General features: G+C 43.0%; 1 protein-coding gene across 1 annotated transcript in view; it reads left to right on the top strand.

The window, feature by feature from the left end:
- Window positions 1-17,320, top strand: part of LOC121282846 (N-acetyl-beta-glucosaminyl-glycoprotein 4-beta-N-acetylgalactosaminyltransferase 1-like) — an 827,662-nt gene that overhangs the window by 774,293 nt on the left and 36,049 nt on the right. The window contains exons 15-16 of the mRNA XM_041196659.1: window positions 3,781-4,073; window positions 12,594-12,747. Of these exons, the coding sequence (XP_041052593.1) occupies window positions 3,781-4,073; window positions 12,594-12,747 (447 nt within the window). The remainder of the gene's footprint in view (window positions 1-3,780; window positions 4,074-12,593; window positions 12,748-17,320) is intronic.

Below are 17,320 nucleotides of genomic sequence, written 5' to 3'. Positions count from 1 at the left end.
TTGGATATTTAGCTCCCAGTCCTGATCCCCTTGCAGCCATGTCTCCGTGATGCCCACCACTTCATACCTGCCAATTTCAATCTGCGCCACAAGCTCATTTACCTTATTTCGTATACTGCGTGCATTCAGATACAATACCTTCAGTCCTATATTTCCTGTCTCCTTTCTCATTGTCGTCCCTTTATCTGATGTGATTGAAGTTAGATTCCTAGCCCTTTCCAAACACTCTGTCCTATATTTTGTTCTGGAGAATTTAATAGCCTCTCTTGGGCTCTCCTTTCTTTTCAGTTTTTTCATAATTTTCCATGAAGTTGAATTCACCCCCCCTACACACTAACCTGCTGCTTTGTTTCCCATTAGTCATACTTCTTGGAGTTTACCCTTCCCTCCCCCCCCCACACTTTCTAGTTTAAAGTCCTTTTGACCACCCTATTTACCCTTTTTGCTAGAACATTGGTCCCAGATCTGTTCAGGTAGAGACCGTCCCAATGGTACAGATCCCTCTCGTTTCAATACTGATGCCAGTGCCCCACGAAATGGAACCCCTCTTTTCCGCACCACTCCTTTAGCGACGTGTTTATTTCCCTTATTCTCGCATCCCTATGCCAATTTGTATGTGGCTTAGGTAGTAATCCGGAGATTATAACCCTTGAGGACCTGTTCTTTAATTTTGTTCCTAGTTCCTGATAATCCCCAAACAGGTCCTCTTTCCTAGTCTTACCTATGTTATTTGTCCCGGATCCTCCCCCTCCCTCTCCAATATCCTTTCAAGCCGGTCAGAGATGTCCCTCACCCTGGCACCGGGCAGGCAACATACCATGCAAGACTTTCGATCCTGCTTACAAAGGATGCTATCAATTCCCCTAATTATAGAATCCCCTACAACTACCACTTGTCTTTTCGCTCCCCCCTCTTGAATGGCTCCTGTGCCACGGTGCCGTGGTCAGCTGGCTCATCATCCTTACAGCCCTGTTCCTTATCCACACAGGGAGCAAGTACCTTATACTTGTTGGACAAGGTCAAGAGCTGAGGGTCCTCTGTTCCTGAACACAGGATCCCTCTACCTGCCTCACTTGCAGTCATACCCTGCTGACCCTGACCACTGACCGAACTTGAGGTACTTAATCTACTGGGTGTGACCACCTCCTGAAACAAAGCATCCAGGTAATTGTCCCCCTCCTGGATGTGCCACAATGTTTGGAACTCAGACTTCAGCTCATCAATTCTGAGCCAGAGTTCCTCCAGCAACCAACACTTGCTGCAGATGTGGTCACTGCAACTCACAATGGGATCTGCCAGCTCTCACATCATACAGCTACAGCACATCACCTGCCCAGCCATCTCAACTTAGTTAATTAATTTATTAATTAACTTGCTGTTTTTTTTTTCAAATTTGATGCAGATTTCCTACCAACCAATCAGGTCACAGCTTTCCTGTGATGTCACTTTTTCAGATTTGGCTTCAGTTGCTCTGTGCCCCGAGGTCACCGCTCCGGTGCTCCTCCCTCTGAGTCTGCTCCCTGGAGACAAGGCTGCGAATCCCCGAGGTAAGCTAGATTTATACTCACCGCTCCGGAGCTCCTCCCTCTGAGTCTGCTCCCTGGAGACAAGGCTGCAAATCCCGAGGTAAACTAGATTTATACTCACCGCTCCAGTGCTCCTCCCTCCGAGTCTGCTCCCAGAATTTACTCATCAATCAGCTGCTTTTTCTTTAAAATCCATTGCCTCTTCCTCTCTTTTTTTTATGTTTGAGGAGGAGGGAGGGATGGAAACACTACAGCAATGTAATGTTTCGGGCTATTCTGTTCTTTGACAGTGGGTCCTCCTCAATTCCCTCCTGAGTCCCGGTGTCTACAGCAACTTCTCCCAGAATGCTTCAGTGACTTTTCACCAGCGCCCTCTGTTGGATGCTCTTCCTCCTGTTGAGTGCAAGAGTCCTTCTCCTTGATTCCCTCCTGAGTCGCGGTGGCTATGGTGACTTTTCCCAGAATGCTTCAGTCACTTCTCACCAGCGCCCTCAGTTGGATACAGAAGTAACTGTGAAATCTTGTTCATTTAAACTCTGGCAAATTCTAGTGTACTAATTTCAGCCTCTGAATTTGTATCCCAGATGAACCTCCAGTTTGTTATGATTCCTGTAGAGGCTGATAACTTCTAAAAAGAGATTTGAATTTCCAGTGGCCAACTGAAAGGATCACACAATAAGATTTCATATTTTAAGACTTTTACTGTGACAAACAAACCAAAATCAACATTGAATAAGCATCACTTAGTAGGCAACTAATGCACTAATCCCCTCTTTATTTCCTAACAGGACTGAAGACCTCACGCATTTGTGTATTACATTGTACTCTCCACAGAATAGCAGTTTTTACAGGAACCAGTCTGAAGTTGCTTCCAAGAGGCTTGTTCCCCCCTATTTCACTGAGTCATGTGTTGGTGTCTTTCTCTCTCTCTCTTCGGTCTCTCCCTGTCCCCATGGCATCAGGTCACATGGGCTTATCACTAGAAAGAATAATTGGAGGTCACATGCCCCTCTCACTACTCCACCTTACCTTGAATTAAAGGTGACAGTTTAAAACATAACTATTTTATGAACTCTCACATTCGGAACACTGTCAATATAACTTTGATGATTTGTTGCAGTGTTTCAATCACACATTCAGTGCACCAGTAATGAGAGGATGAATATTGATCCCAGGAGCAGTAATGAAGTAACCTGTTCTGTCCTAGGCACTGCTGAGCTTAAGCATTGCAGCTGCACTCATCCAAGTGGCTGATGAGTATTTTCCATCACATTCTTGCTGGAACCTGATAGATGGTGGAGAGACTGGTCTTGAGGTGAACTATTTGTTGTTGAATATTCAGTCCCTGCCCTGCTGTTGGAGCCACAAAGTTGACATCCCTAATGTCCAATTCACCTTCTGGTCAATATTGACCCCAGGTGGTTGACGGTGAGGGATTTGGAGATGGTGGTTCCAGTCGAGGTCATGGTAGATGGATTGACTTCAATGAAAAGAAAATCGGGAGAGATGTAAAACGGACAGCTGATTCGTCAACGCCAGTTCTAATCTATTGTACCAAGTTAAGATTACTCGCCACTGTTTTCTGCCATTCTTTCCCAGAGCCTCAAAACTCTGCAGTGCTTTACCTCCCTCAATTTTCCTTTTTTGCTTACTTTCAACATACATATTGTTATACCCTACTTTTTGATATGTCTAATTTTTGCCTTACTTGTGTCTAAGACCTTGGACTTTCACTTAGATTTCTTATTTCAAAACGAAACCTGCTGTGAATGCTGGAAAAATAAAAAAAAGATCATTTTACCCTTTTTGCTTTAGGTCCCTTGTGGAGAAACTTTGGTTACTGGTCAACAGCTAATAGGATGTATATATTTTGATAAAACTGGAAAGCTCATGTTAAATGGTACATAGAATTTATAGTCCAGAAGTAGGCCATTCAGCCAAACTGGTTGACACTAGTGTTTGTTCCCCTAGTACTTCCTCCACCCTACTTCATCTAACCCCATCAGCTTACCTTTCTCTTCTTTTCTCCAATGTGTACTTGTACCTTAAATGCATCTATGCTATTCACTTCAACTATTCCATGTAGCATCAAGTTCCACATTCTAACCACTTTCTGGGTAAAGATGTTTCTCCTGAATTCCCTATTGGAATTATTCGTGACCATTTTATGATTAGAACCATGAGTTTTTGATTCTTCTCCAAGTGGAAATATTTTTCCTACATTTAATGTCATGTCTTTTGCCACCTTAAACAGCATTTATACACTTCTGCGGATCATTAATGTGGAGAAACGGAGGGATTCTGCTCGTGGTAACAGATACCTCATTGAATTGGAGCTGATGGAGAAGGGGAGGAAGGTGGTCCGTTTGACAGATTACATCTACCTCTTGCTGCACAGAACAAAACAAGATGATGGAATTGAAGTAACAACACATTTGCAAAATAAGGAACCCACTCAGCTGAACGTTCCATACTCGAAGCCTCTCCTGTGCCAACCAGTAGGATTGCATATAAGGTCGGATGTCATGGTACACTTTGTAGTTCCAGGTGAGGAAGAGCTTTATCGTATTCAACTGAGTTTATGTAAACTCAACACTTACATCCTTGAGAACAGTTATTTCCCCATTCTTAATGGCTCTAATGGTTTCTGATTTTTCCGTTTGATGCCTGGTTTGCTGGGAAACTGAGAGCAGTCCCCAAAAACAAAATGGGCCGAGTTCCATTCCAGTTGAGCAAGCCAATCAATGTTGAATTATGAGTCAGGAAATCTTAAATGTCTGTGACTTTCACCTAAAGTAGGGCAAACTGGATATTTCAAAATGAATGTCTGGTCCACATTTGAGTTGTTTCAGAATTGGCAATCCTATGCTCCCTAATTTCGGTCCAGACTGAAGTACACTGATAAAATTAAAGTTTCTTTGTTGCCCTTTCTGTTGAAATCAGTAAAATCATGGCAAGGTGAATGTGAGTTTGAATGCCTCATCATATAATGTAAGCTTTGTTAAACAAACAGGATCAGGAGAGAACTGAAACCTTTGTACCCTTTTCCTTACTGTCCGTAATCAGTGTATTTTGGAGAGGAAGGTGTGTATGTTTCTTAGCCCCCAGAGTGCGTGCAGCCAATTTAAGTAACAGCAGCAAACTTTTGTGGATTTAAGTAAAGAGGATTATTTATTCAAGCCTCCAGCCTGAAAGTCTAAATGCTATGTCACTCGTTTATACTCATCTGAGAAAGGTACAGTTCAAGAGAATAGTGAACTTCTAAAAATTGTAAACAAAAGGATAGTTCATTGTTCACATGCTTGGCTCATCAAAGGAAAAGCTGTTGCTGCAGGTCCAGCGAAGGCAGTATTTTCACTCTGAAGGGGTGGTTTAAGTGGCTTCAATAACTGTAGTCATATATGAGGGACTATTGCAGGATTCCCTCTTGGAAATGAATGTTCAGCAGGTTGCGAAAATAGTCATTTGTGGTTTCTCCTTAACAAGAAGGCAAGTTTCTTTACAGGTGGACTTGGAGTAGGAATCAGGCTGAGAGACTTTTTAAATGTCCAGGTTGAAAAAGGCATGAGTCTGTTGCCTTTTCCACTGCTGATGTTTTGTAGCTGTTGCTCGGTATAGTCTAAGTTAATCTCCAGGTCTTAAGATAAGTACAATTCTTATCTGAAGGCAGTTTCAGTCACATGATCAAATTATATTGTCCATCCAGAATGACCTGGAAGCCCGAAACCATGGATACACAATGGGGTTCGTTGGTTCTATACTGTGTAGAGTGGGTGAATGGGCATAAAAGTGCCATAGTTTGGCATGAGGGGCCAAAGGGGTTGTTTTGGGGGCATACCTTGGTCTGGGGAGCATCAGGAGGACCTTTTGAATTTATCTTACAAAAGGTCCCCTCATGCAGACTATGGATTACAACAACTTTGAGATGCTGTGAACCACGACTCATTGAAAGCTTAGTCCAATTCCATGAAAATTGTGGAGGACTAGCACATGCCTATGCCCACAATGGAGCTGGCCAGGTCAGGAGTATAGGATGCAGGTTTTTGACCCAAACCAACCCACACCCTTAGAAGGCATTCCCGAAAATTGGAAACCCAGAAATGGGATTGGGAATCCCAGAATTGGGTACTGGCTACCAGATTAAACTCATCAAACTCACAGACATGGTCTTGGATTTTCACCAAATTGGGATGACTCGGGAGCTCTTTAAAATGGTGGCCAGTTCCCAATTCTGGAATTCTCAACCCCATTCTTGAGTTTCCAATTTTCGGGAATGCCCTCTAACGGTGTGGGGTGGTTTGAGTCAAAAACTCACATTCTGCATTCCTGACCTGGCTAGTTCCATTGCGGGCATAGGCATGTGCTAGTCCTCCACAATTTTCATGGAATTGGACTAAACCTTCAATGAGTCATGGTTCACAGCATCTCAGAATGGTTGTAATCCATAGTCTGTATAAGGGGTCCTTTTGAAAGATAAGTTCAAAAGATCCTCCTGATGCTCCCCAGGCCAAGGTATGCCCCCAAAACAACCCCTTTGGCCCTCATGCCAAACTATGGCACTTTTATGCCCATTCACCTACTGTACAAAGTATAGAACCAATGAACCCTATTGTGACCGAAGGATGTATTTAAAACAAGCTTTAAAAAATAGTTATTCGTTGATAACTTTCCATTTTCTGAAAACATTTTTTACTAGAGGGCAATATAAGTGTTAATCATCCAAATCCTTTAAAGGTTCAATAGCTGAAACTGCAAGTTTTTGAAACCTCTTCATCTTGTATAAGTGAATATTGTGAAATTGATAGCAAAGATCAGAGAGCCAGAGCTGTCAATCAAGCAATATTTTCTCTGGGGCTCAGGTGTTTCAACCGTCTAATAGATTTCTGGACTGCATCCTACCGTCACTATAGGGTTCATTGGCTCTCTATATTGTATATTGGGTGAATTGGCATGAACGTGCCATAGCTTGGCATGAGGGCCATAGCGCGTGGGCGGGGTGCATATCTTTGCATGCGGGCATGAGGGGTCATGGGTGGGAGGCATACCTTGTCATAGAGTTATGAGGGACTGTGGGGGAGTGGATGGGGGCATGAGGTGGCATGGATGAGGATCGGTGTGTGTGGGAGGTGAATGACTGTGAAGAGTGAGGGCTAGAGGGTCTTTCTATTTTCATTTTAGCTGGGATGAAGTCTCAGGATTACAAACCAGGCCTTTTAAACAGCCCACATCAGCACCTAGCAGCCCTAGTGGCTGCCTCCTAACAATTTCCTGGGTCTGCTGGCCCAACTCTAGCCTGCACCCAACTCCACCCCCAAAATGAAAATCCCATTCTTGTTAGCATTTTCTCCCAAGCAAGCTGGCTGAGCCGGGAAGTTTCCCAACTCCCACTAGCTATCTCAGTGATGAAAATCCAGGCCATGGAGAATGGACTTGTGTTTTTGGTAATCCACAAACAATAGCAAGTGTAAATTCCATAGGTAGTTTTCATCTTGGTATTTCCATTCAAGGGGGAGCACTCCACCAATAGGCGTTCAAGTAAGAACTTTTCTGGAAACTTGAGGTAGTCTGTGTAGAAATTGCAGAAGTCACCTGACCCTTATCAACCATCTTAATCTTGTTAGTGTCCATTTTTAAATAAAAGACAGTTTCAGAAAAGTGTATACTAAATGCAATCAATGTTTAAATTTCTGAATAGGACATGCCTTCACTGGGCCTGACAGTTTTCTTTCTCCTTGTAGCTTGTGGCATAAATTTAATCTCAGGGTTTGGCTTCTCCATTCAGTTCACCTCTTCTATTGATGGCATTGGTTTCTGATAGGCTAAAATTAGCCGAATGCAGACTTCATTCTGTCCCTTTTGTGTATGCTTTTCCATGTCACTTGTGTCAGCTGTAGCTCAGCTGGCACCTTACCTTTGGGGCTCTTGCCTCTGAGTCACAAGGCTGTGCTCCAGGGCTTAAGCACAAAAATCAAAGCTGACATCCAGTGCAGTACTGAGGGAGTGTTGCACTGTCAAGGTGGTGTCTTTCAGATGAGACATGAAATTGAAGCCTGCTTGGGTATTATAAAAGATCCCATGGCACTATTTTTAAGAAGAGCAGGGGAACCCTGACCAAATTTCAACCCTTAATCAACATCACAAAAAAGATTATCTGTTCATTATCACATTGCTGTTTGTGGGTGTTTGCCATGCACAAATTGCCTGCTGAGTATCCTTGATTGTGCTTCATTGCCTGTAAAACGGGTTTGAGATGTCTGATGGTCATGAAAAATGCAAGTTTTCCTTTTTGCTTTTTCAGTTCTCTGTGGTCTCACTTTTTTTTTTACATTTTCTTCAGAGAACCTTCAATGTCTGCATTCTCTAATTACGTTTATGTGGCTGTTCAGATGCCACTGGGAAAACCAAAGCAGAGCACTGATCCAAGTGCAACTGATCCCCATTCCCCACCCCTCCCCAGCACTGTTAAATTGCAGATATCTACCGCCAACTGGCATAGCTCCCGTAGATTTTTGTGTATTCTCAGCTTGTAACAGGTAAAGGATAAAAAATTAAGCACATATTGGTCACGGAATATATGTAGCATCAGATCTACTTATTTGCACCTTTCATAAAATGATGAATAGAGCTGCAGAATTCAATTCCTAAAACACTCATAAAATTCCCAGAATATCATGTCATAAAAATGGAAGAACTCTGTAATATGTGTATTAGAATTACCTTTAATACACATCTGTCGCCCTCCTGACATAACATTTCTTGGAAAACAATCTCTTTATAAAACAGAAAGCCAGCTCTTCACTTGAAGCCTGGAATTTACACATAGTTTCCAGTCTGCTCACAGCAGGTAACCTCTAATCGATATGGAACTTACTTAACATGTAGATATTGTGGCCTTAAAGCGTCATAGATCTACCTTGGCAGTGGAATAAGACATTGTGCTTTACATGTTATACTATATTATCTTTTGAAAGCAGCATATCATCTGAGAAAGGTGGCAGAGGGTTGCTAGCCCCATTAAGTAATTGTCATACATCAATGCTATTAGTGCACTACTTTACAAGAATTGAACTCAACGTGGTGAATCAAAGTTAAATCAATGAACCAAATGGAGCTCATTTACATTTATTTTTACCTTTTCATTTATATTAGGTGTTTCACAACATCCATCTGACCACAAAAACAAGAAGTATATTTTCATAATAATTATAATATCATAGTATAAAATTTGATAAAAATAGAATGTACAGCTGCACTTATACCAAATTGAGGAAGTTCAGACTGCTCAACTGTCATTTATTTCTCGTTCAGATACTGGATTTATATGAAGTAAAATTGTGAACTAAATTTTCTTCTTTTCAGTGGGTTTGCAATCTATATCACAGTTACTTTCCAATGGCCTTGGTGATGCTCAAAGCCTTGCATGTTCACCTCTCAGCCTCATGTGGTCTTTTTGCATGCTGGTCCCCATCAGCCTGACACTGTGGTCTTTCACAAAACATGTCTCAGCCTTACAATTAGATTCCTCTCACTTTTTCCAGTCTCAGCCTCAAAAAGGGACTTGATGCCTTTGGTGCCATACAAACCTTCCTTAATCCCACACATCGATGCTCAATTCTTCTATTTGTTGTCCATTTGTTTTTTTTTCCCTTCTGTTTTTGCTGTTTAATTTCAACATCAGCCCCTCTTTCTATTCTCTAAGGAACTCAGCTTCTAGTTTGCCTGCTTTCCATATTAATCTCTCCTGGTTGCACAGAATTCTGCACTCAACCTCCCTGGGAGACTCTCCCTCAGGCTCTGGATAAAATGCCGATATGTATCTTATACTCCACTATAGAAGTAGTCAATTCAGAGCATATTTTAATTAAAAATACCTTTTTGCTAGCACTTTTAAGGTCTGAGTGGACAATATGCTGAGTTGTCAATAATATCTTTATTTAGCAAGACTACAACTGCAGTAGTAAAAATAATTGCCCAGATCTTCTGTTGCCAATAGCGGTGAACATTGAGGTGCCTGCCACCAATGAGGGCTGCAACAGAATTACAAGGTCCAGAGGGTCAACTTATGTTGAATCCAGAACTTGTGGTTTGCCAGTAATGGCTCCATGGGATTCCATGCTGATGGTCCAGCCTGGACCTATCAGCGTGTAAACTTGGGCCATTTGCCTGGTACTTGGCAAATTATTTGCACTAATTTATTTAGATCTGCTCCTAACAGACATACAGCATACTCAGGAGTACAGTCCTTTAAATCAAGAGGACTGTCAAAGCACTCCAATGGCCTTGGCTCTGCTCTGGCAACCCCCGACACCCTAGCCCCCACCCCAGCATCCCTCACTCTGCTCACTACTCACCCACTCCCAGCAAGACCCCCCCACCGCCCCCCCCAGCACCCTCTCTCCACCGGCAACCCTGGCTGCACTCAACATCCCCCCACCCCACTGCAGCACCTCCAAATCTTCAGGTAGACTGAGGAACTCAGGGAGTGCAGTGGAGGGGTGGTGAGCAATGCCAGGGGTGGGGAGTGGGGTGAGCAGAGCTACTAGTGGGGTGGAGGAGTAGTGGGGAGGTGGAGGGGTGTTGGGTGAGCAAAGCCTGAGGAGACAGGGGAAGGGGGATGGTGAGCAGAGCAAAGGTGGGGTGGTGATGGCTGATTTTAAGAGTTGAAGGAAGGAACTCTTGTAAACATTTAAACACTTGCAAATACTGAGGCCCAGATTTTCGCTCCCTTGGCACAGAGTCAGGAAATTTCCCAACTCACTGCACCCGCTTTGGAAAAAGTGCCCAAAATAATGGGATCTTCATTCTGGGGTGGCAGGTACATACTAGATTCGGGCCTTCCACCTCTGGAAGCAGGTCAGTGGCAACCACAGGGGCTGCTGAGTGCTGAGGTGGGCTGGTTAAAAGGCCTGCCTCAGTGCTCTTGGATTTTGTAATGGTTGTTTTATTTAAAATTGGGCCATCCAGCCCTCATCGCTCACACCCCCTCACCCACCCCACTACCCACTTCCTATCAATGCCAACCCATGCCCCAATCCACCCTGATGGCCCCTCTTGGCCTCCATGCCAACCTATGCCACCCCACCAATCCCCATGGTCCCTCATAGCCCCATGCCAGCCTAGTGCCAACTCTGCTAACACATGTCCCCCACAGACCTTTATAGCCCCATGACTATTTAGTGCCAGCTCATGCCAACCTATGCCACTCCCACTCATCCCCATGACCCCTGTGGCAATGTAGTGCCAACACAAGCCCACACCCATCATCCTTTGCCCTTAAACACTCATGCCAACTCATCCAGTATCCACCATGGGCAGAGCTCAGGAGTCATGTTCAGAATAAACAAAATAAAGTTCGAAGCATCTATTACGGATCTCACTAGATAAAAACGATATATAGACCTCACTACTCTCACAGAAATGGTGCATTCAATACATTTAAATCACCTCCAGTACTTAATCCCTTATAGAAACAAGCATTTATATTCATAGCGCCACATCAAAGACAACTAATCTCTTAATAACCTCTTGGAGCTGTCAATAAACCTGTGAATGCACAGCTCCCGCCTTCCCCGCGCCCGGTCCCCCCCCAACCCCTCAACCACCCTTGCAGTGATAATGATAGGTCGTGGAAATAGTCAAGCCGTATTAATACTTTAATGACAGACCTTAGATTTATGTCAACAAACAGCTATTGAAACTGCATTCAACTCAGAGACACATCAGGCTGGTTTTAAAGGGCAGGGGATTTAACTAACTTGACAGTTTGATAGTTCTACAGACCTCACTTGCCTTTTGTGAGCATTCACATCTACTCTTAAAAATCTTAAGTCACACACTGTGGGAAACGGACCTCACACCAGCGAAAATAGGATCTGTCTGAACTCAGCACTGAGATCAAAATGCCTTGCTGGGTTTTGGTTGTATGAATGTATGAATCACATCCTGCCAGCTTTCCCCTACCAGCAAAAATAGGATCTGTCAGAAATGAGGGTGGGACTTCCTAATCTGGGGTCCTTATGCTGGGTTGGGTAAGGCACGGAACCTCCATGACTCTGCGAAAATCCATACCTTAAACACAGCACTTCCCAGAACGCTAGAGCACTGCTGGACCTCAAGGGGCATGTCTCCCTCCAATGACCTCAGAGAGGGGTGGCTTTGCCATATCTGCCCCATGCCACGAGTCCCCTGAGTTCCATCAATGATTGCTTTGTGCTGGAACTGGGAGAGGAATTCCCAGCTGTCCAACATAAGAAGGTAACAACATGCCATCAAACACGATTATCAGCATATGCCTCCATTTCACCGCTGACTGGAAGATCTGGGATATTAAATCACTTTTTAAATACCTAGTGTTCTACAAACCTACTGCATACCAATAAGGAGCTGTTGTCACAACTGCTAGAGCAGTAACTTTTTTTCATACTTCAGGTGAATATTTGCATTTTAGCAAGTTAAGGAATGAAATAGTTTTGTCACATTTTCTACCTATTTTAAAATAAAGTACTTCTACTTGGGGTTTAGCTCAGGTCAGATGCAAAGGAGTGCTTCCCTCACTTCAACTCTCCCTGTTTAATCATATGCTCCTACACATCAGAGGAAGACTCAAAGGAGACATTGAATTCATGGGAGTGATGTGGTGAAGAGCATTAAGATGGTCCCAATGTCAGCTAACTGAGTATTGAGGAATAACTGGAGAAACTGATACTTCTTAGCCTTAGAATGAGGTGATATTTAGTGGTATATAAAACAGTATGAAGAAAGATAAATCCGTGGCACTACTTAAAATCCAGTCATGGTTTGAAGAATAGGGGGTTTGTGTTAAATAGTGAAAGGATAGTCACTTGAAGTAATCACCATAATGAATGAACCACTGGGAAGCTTAACAGATAAAAACACTTGCGTAGAAGTGTTGCTTTTTGGGAGGAATCAGCTGAGTTGGGCCAGTTTCCTTCTTGACCTATCTTATGATTTCCAAAGAGTAGTGATAGAAAGTGGAAAAGTCATGTTTGCTAATGGGCAAGTGATCTTTACATCAGCAATTATTCTTCCTTTTTTTTGACTGTACAGTAAAGAACCAGGCCCGATGGGTGCAGCAGTTCATTATAGATATGGAAGACCTCTACATGGCAACAAAGGATGAAAACTTCAACATTATCATCATTGACTTTGACAGTAGTGACATGGATGTGGAACGGGCCTTGAGGAACAGCAAACTGCCTCGGTACAGTAAACGCTATAGACCAGGATTTGTATTGGTGAATTGAACTGGGACTGTCTTGGTTGCTGGTTCTGCATTTAATTTAATAAGTGAGAAAGAGATGCATCATTTCAGTCCCGATGATAGCTTGGATAAATAGCATGATGAGTGAATTTATAAATGCAGCTTGTCATAGCACAAATTAAAAAGGCATCACCTCTTAAATTAGTATGTGTGGTATTTTATGAGATAATCATGTACCCAAAGCGAAATGAGGTTTGGCACCATTTACTTCAGTCACCAGTGATGGGCATCTATGAGATAAACTTGACTTTGTTATCCTTAACTAAGTTTGATGGATGGACAACGAAGGTGAACAATGAAGTGCATTTTGGTATAAGTGATGCTAAGGCTATGTTACCAGTACAAGACCTTGTTGGGTTGGGGGGAGTGTATAATGTCATTTTGGCTTTAATTTTTTTTCTGCCATCATTTATTTGATTTAAACAGTTTAGTTGCTGCAATGATTTTGGATATAGGCCCTGACTTGGCTGACTCGAAATAATTAGCATAGCACTCTGATATTGTGTAGTTTCAGTGCTCTGGACAAGAGTTTGGGAAAAGGCATGAATTGTGTAACAATTCCTTGAACCTTTAGCTCTGAGACTACTCTCTTACTTAGACTTAGTTCCTCTGATCCCGTGTGAGACAATGGGCAGCAAGACTCCGCCACCAGCCCTGGTCCATCACAATCTCTTTTGCTCCAGCCCAGGTAGTGTCCCGCTCTTGAGAGTCCTCCTTAAATGCACTTCAGTCCAAGTCTTCATTGGCCAGCCCCGCCTCCCTCTTCCTTCTGGAGATGTCCATTCTACTGCCACTCTCGTATGTCTTAATTCTATTAAATATATTATTTTCATAATTCATAGAAATTATGTTTTACTTCAGGCATAAAAACATATAATAGAAAAACATAAAAAATAGGAGCAGGAGTAGGCTATTTGGCCCTTCAAACCTACTTTGCCACTCAGTATGATTATGGCTGGTCTTCTGCCTCAACTCTAACGTCCCTTATTAATGTGTGATGACTTCCACATTGAAGGTTAAACAATTTAACATTGTAAGTGCTGCATAAAAACAAAAAACTGCGGATGCTGGAAATCCAAAACAAAAACAAAAACAAAAACAGAATTACCTGGAAAAACTCAGCAGGTGTGGCAGCATTGGCGGAGAAGAAAAAAGTTGATGTTTCGAGTCCTCATGACCCTTCAACAGAACTTGTAAGTGCTGCAGCCTTATAACATGAATGCCAGTTGTGAAGTAACACACCCATTACATTTGTTTCAGTAACACATAACACCAATTTTAATCTCTTCATTGTGACTTGTGATTGTTGGCAGATCTAACTGAGTTGGCTTGAATAGGAAGTTAAAATGCCTGCTGGGTTCATTATTCAGAATCCTGCATCAGCAAAAACTTGCAGGTTTATATGTAGGAAAATCTCCTCATCCTTGACAAAAGAAAACTAATGCGTGCAGGGGCCGAGAACCCTCAGGTTAGCCCATTCTTTCTCCATCATCAAGTTCATCATCAAACACAGTTCCACTGCCTATCTTATATGAGCCTTTGTTTTGTATGTTGTAAAAAAGGGATAAGTTATTTGGCCACCAAGTCTACCTTTGCTACTTCATTGATATTAGAGATCCTCATGTACAGTATAGGTGACCATGTCCCTGATTACATTCTCCTGGAAAAACCTTCAGCACCCTCGAGGGTCTCCTGGTAGATCCAACCAGCACTGCAAGCTAGGTAGTGGCTAGCTCAGGATGTTATCATGAAGCACTCTGCCATGCTACATGTGAGCTGGTGCCAGCTTAGGAAGACATACTATAGATGCATGGGCCTGCATAGGCCATGCAATGACTTTTTAAAACTCATCCTTAGGATTTGGATAAATACTGGCAAATTGATCCGAGTTACCCCTGAGAAGATAATAGTAGCCACGTTCCTGAACATCTGCAGCCTGTGTGGTGAAGGTACTCCAGTAGTTTTTAGGTAGGGGTCTCCAGAATTTTGACCCAGCAAAGAGGAAGGAATAACAAATATATATACAAGCCAAGATGGTATGTAACTTGGAGGGAAACCTGAAGGTGATGGTGTCCCATATATCAACTGCCTCCATCTTCTAAATGATAATGTTTCCCATTTGAGAGGTGTTGCAGCATTACATTGTATGTTAAACACATTGAAACTGACAGACTGTCTTAATGAATGAAATGTCCTCTATTCCTGCTCTGGACTCAGGAGGCTCATCAGTGTCACCACTCTGGCTTGGGAGGTGGTGGCAGTGGTGGTCCATGTCAATGCTGTACAAAAAGAGGTTTGCCATCAAGTGCAGATAGAGGATGAATGATCTCATCCGTGCCACCAGAGTAAGGCAACCATCTCATCACTCTAAACTCATACACTCACAAGCCCATCACTGCCCATCTCACTCATTGCCAGCTCAAGAGACATCATCACTCACTGTCTCACACACACCCTCACATCCCCACCTAGCCTCCACTTCTCTGGTGACTTCCCCCTCAGCCCTCTCTGTGAGGCCACTTGCACAGATCAACATATGTCCCCCCACATACCCTGGGTTACCCCCTTCACCAGTATTGCCCTAGCCCTGCAGCCTCTTCCTTTGCCTGAAGCCACTTCACCACTTCCCCAAGCAAGTCATAGCCCTGCAGCCATTGAAAAGCCACCCCCACCCTTACAGCTGGTCTGATAAGTAGAGACCTGCCTGTGAGACCCTGTAAAAGTGATGTGGTGCTGCCTGTGAAGCCTGGTGCTGATGCTCACGAGTGCTTTCCAAAGCAAGTTAGGCAAACAAACCTCAAAGTTCCAAGGGAAGTGCAGCTCGCCAGGTGAACATTGCTTCTGTTCAGTTGTGAAACACCTTGGCATGGTGCCTGGATGATCCAGTGTTGGGGGGATGATTCCGGAAAGCTGGGCTTATAATAATATGCAGGTGTATTACAATTCGTGTGGGGGCGGGAAACGCAGCCCACCATTGACGGGCAGAGAAGACGGCATCGTGAAACCGATTTTTGGCCATCCCTCCATATTGTCCTCTCATACCCACCATGACGCTCGACACCAGTGGACACAGAAAATTCCGCCTGTAGTTTCTGCCTCAATCACTAACCCTGGAACTGAATCCCACTGCCACACAAATCTCTGCGTGAGTTCCTGCTGCTCTCTCTTTCATCCTTTTTAATCTTGTATCTATGGTTGCTTGTTCTGGACCTCTCTACCACCGGAAACAGTTTGGTTTTATCTACACTGATAGAGGAAACTTAAATGTACAGCAAAATCAGCACATCCTGTGTAACTTAATTTCCAAGAAGAACTATGTCAAATGTTCTGAGCACAGTTCCCCTGATACAGTGAAATCTCTCAATGCTTCCACTTAATGTGAACATGCACATTCCGTGTTTGACACTTTTAGGGCTGATTTTATCAATGTTTTCTCCCAGCATGGGACTTCTAAGAGAGATTTCCTAAAAAGTGCTCTCCACCGGTAAGGTTTCCCAGAGGGTTTCCCAGTCCTTTACATTGCCTGCTCATACAATTTTGTAAAAGTAACCTTATTCACGCCAATAGGTCAGCATATAGAATTGAAGATAGCCTCTGCACAATTAGTCCGAAACTTTCTGCATCTGAAATACGTGGTCAAATTATTAAACTATATAAAATAAGATAAAGGAGGCAATAATGAAGAGAGAAATCAGTGGGATGCAGTCAACCAGGTCTTATTCCATTCAGAACTGCATTGATCAAACCTGGTTCATTCCCAGAAAGAAATCATGCAGATCTCTCTCTGAGGAAGAATGAACCCTCTGGGCATGAATATAAACTAAATCTTTAACAATGGTTTATGATTGTGTTACAAATCACACACACAGATCCAGAGCCTGAAATAACAACAACAAGCACTTGCATTTAGATTGTGCTGTTAACATTGAAAAATGTTCCAAGGTGTTTCACATGAGAATAATCAAAGAAAGATTGACTTTGAGGCAAAGAGGGAGATAATAGAAGGGGTGACTAAAAGCTTAGTCAAAGAGATGGATTTTAAGGAGGACAGAGAGGTGAGGAGGTTTGGGGGAAAACAGATCTTAAGGTCTAGATGACTCGATGCATGGCTGTGGGTGGTGGGAGGAAGGGATTTTGGGATGCGTAAGTTTGGTGAATGTAGAGTTCTTGTAGGATTATGGATCTGGGGGATGGTACAGCCAAAGAGAAGGATAAAACCATGGAGTGATTTGAACATGAGAATGTGAATTTTAAATTGGATGACTGGAAGTCAATGAAAATCAGCAAATACGGGAGTGATGGAAGAACAAGACTTGATGCAAGTTAAGACAGGTGCGAGCGTACGAACAACGATGCATATGTTCCTAAGCTGAACTTGTGCCTGCCTGTAAGCATGTATACAAGATTTATGCCAGATGACCATTTGTGTTTTGTTCTGAAATGCTTCTCTTTCTTTCCAGTAGTTGGAAAATGACTAGAAGGTTTTGAGTGAAGTGACTACTTCAGTGAAAAT

This window comes from Carcharodon carcharias, chromosome 10 (genome assembly GCF_017639515.1).
Source record: "Carcharodon carcharias isolate sCarCar2 chromosome 10, sCarCar2.pri, whole genome shotgun sequence".
In the NCBI taxonomy this organism is placed as follows: Eukaryota; Metazoa; Chordata; class Chondrichthyes; order Lamniformes; family Lamnidae; genus Carcharodon; species Carcharodon carcharias.
The sequence above is the reverse complement of the archived record's forward strand: the minus strand, read 5'-3'. Positions and strand labels throughout refer to the sequence as shown.